Source organism: Malurus melanocephalus, unplaced genomic scaffold (genome assembly GCF_030028575.1).
Source record: "Malurus melanocephalus ecotype Western Australia unplaced genomic scaffold, MMel_1.1 scaffold_1443, whole genome shotgun sequence".
Classification (NCBI taxonomy): domain Eukaryota; kingdom Metazoa; phylum Chordata; class Aves; order Passeriformes; family Maluridae; genus Malurus; species Malurus melanocephalus.
The window spans coordinates 15,394-17,013 of record NW_026624675.1 but is presented as its reverse complement, the minus strand read 5'-3'; the positions used below and the strand labels follow the sequence as shown (position 1 = coordinate 17,013).

At 54.2% G+C, this 1,620-nt stretch overlaps 1 protein-coding gene across 1 annotated transcript in view; it reads left to right on the top strand.

Annotated features, from left to right (window-relative positions):
• LOC130586989 (dihydropyrimidinase-related protein 2) overlaps positions 1-1,620 on the top strand; it is a gene marked incomplete at its 5' end in the record, with an annotated part of 15,175 nt that overhangs the window by 3,249 nt on the left and 10,306 nt on the right. The window contains one exon of the mRNA XM_057387935.1: positions 420-544. Within this exon, the coding sequence (XP_057243918.1) occupies positions 420-544 (125 nt within the window). The remainder of the gene's footprint in view (positions 1-419; positions 545-1,620) is intronic.

The following is a 1,620-nucleotide window of genomic DNA, read 5'->3' as shown; positions in this document are numbered from 1 at the left end:
GCCAGGGTGCCATGCAGTGACCCCTGAACATGCCCAGGGGGTCCCATGGGTGTCCCTAGCGTGCCCAGGGTGCCATGGATGTCCCTTGGAGGTGCCCAGGTTGCCCTGGGGTGTCCCTGAGAGTGACCCAGGGTTCCATGGGTGTCTTTAGTGTGCCCAGGGTGCTGTGGGATGTCCCTGAGGGTGCCCAGGATGTCCTGGGGTGTCCCTAGGATGCCCAGGGTGCCATGGGGTGGTCTCTAAGGGTGCCCATGATGATTTGGGGTGTCCCTGAGGGTGCCCAGGGTGCCATGCAATGACCTCTGAGAATGCCCAGGGTCCAATGGGTGTCCCTGGGAATGTCCAGGGTCCCATGGGGTCACCCTTGAGGGGTTCCCAGGGTCCCATGGGTGTCCCTGACCCCGCTGGCTCTGTCCCAGGTGGAGGCAGAGGCTGTCAACCGCGCCATCACCATCGCCAACCAGACCAACTGCCCGCTGTACATCACCAAGGTGATGAGCAAAAGCGCCGCCGACGTCATCGCCCAGGCCAGGAAAAAGGGTGAGTGAGTGCCCATCCCTGTGCCAGCAGAGCCCACCCCACTGCAAACAGCCCTTTGTGACAGGGTTCTGGTCCAGCCCGCATTCCTGCTGCCCTCCCTTTTCCAGGTGAAATACTGGAGGAATTTGGGGTGGCTGCACCCCAAAAAAAGAACTCGGTGTCATTATGCAGAGCCAGGGCAGCATCCCTTTCCTCTTCTAGATAAAATATAAAATATCTAGGAGGAATTTGGGGTGGCTGCACCCCAAAAAAGAGCTCGATGTCATTGTGCAGCTGGACCTGGAGAGCCAGGGCAGCATCTCTTCCTTTTCCGGATAAAATATCGGAAGAATTTGGGGTGGCTGCACCCCCAAAAAAACTGTATCCCCCCGGAAAAGAACTTGATTTCATCATGCAGAGCCAGGGCAGCATCCCTTCCCTTTTCCAGATGAAATATCAGAGGAATTTGGGGGGGCTGCACCCCAAAAAAAGATCTCATTGTCGTTGTGCAGAACCAGGGCAGCATCCCTTCCCTTTCCAGATGAAATATTGGAGGAATTTGGGGTGGGTGCACCCCGAAAAAAGAATCCAGTGTTGTTGTGCAGAGCCAGGGCAGCATCCCTTTCCTTTTCTAGGTAAAATATTGGAGGAATTTGGGGTGGCTGCACCCCAAAAAGGATCTCAGTGTCGTGCAGAAACAGGGGAGCATCCCTTCCTTTTTACAGATAAAATATTGGAGGATTTGGGGTGGCTGCACCTCAAAAAAAAGAACTCAGTGTCATTGGGCAGCTGAACCTGGGGAGCCAGGGCAGCACCCCTTCCCTTTCCAGATGAAATCCTGGAGGATTTGGGGTGGCTGCACCCCGAAAAAAGAATCCAGTGTTGTTGTGCAGAGCCAGGGCAGCATCCCTTTCCTTTTCTAGGTAAAATATTGGAGGAATTTGGTGTGGCTGCACCCCGAAAAAAGCTGCATCCCCCCCAAAAAGAACTCAATGTCATCATGCAGAGCCAGGGCAGCACCCCTTCCCTTTCCAGATAAAACACCGGATCCATTTTGAGGTTAAACCAGTGCAATCCCTGCATTTACATGAAATCTTTTTT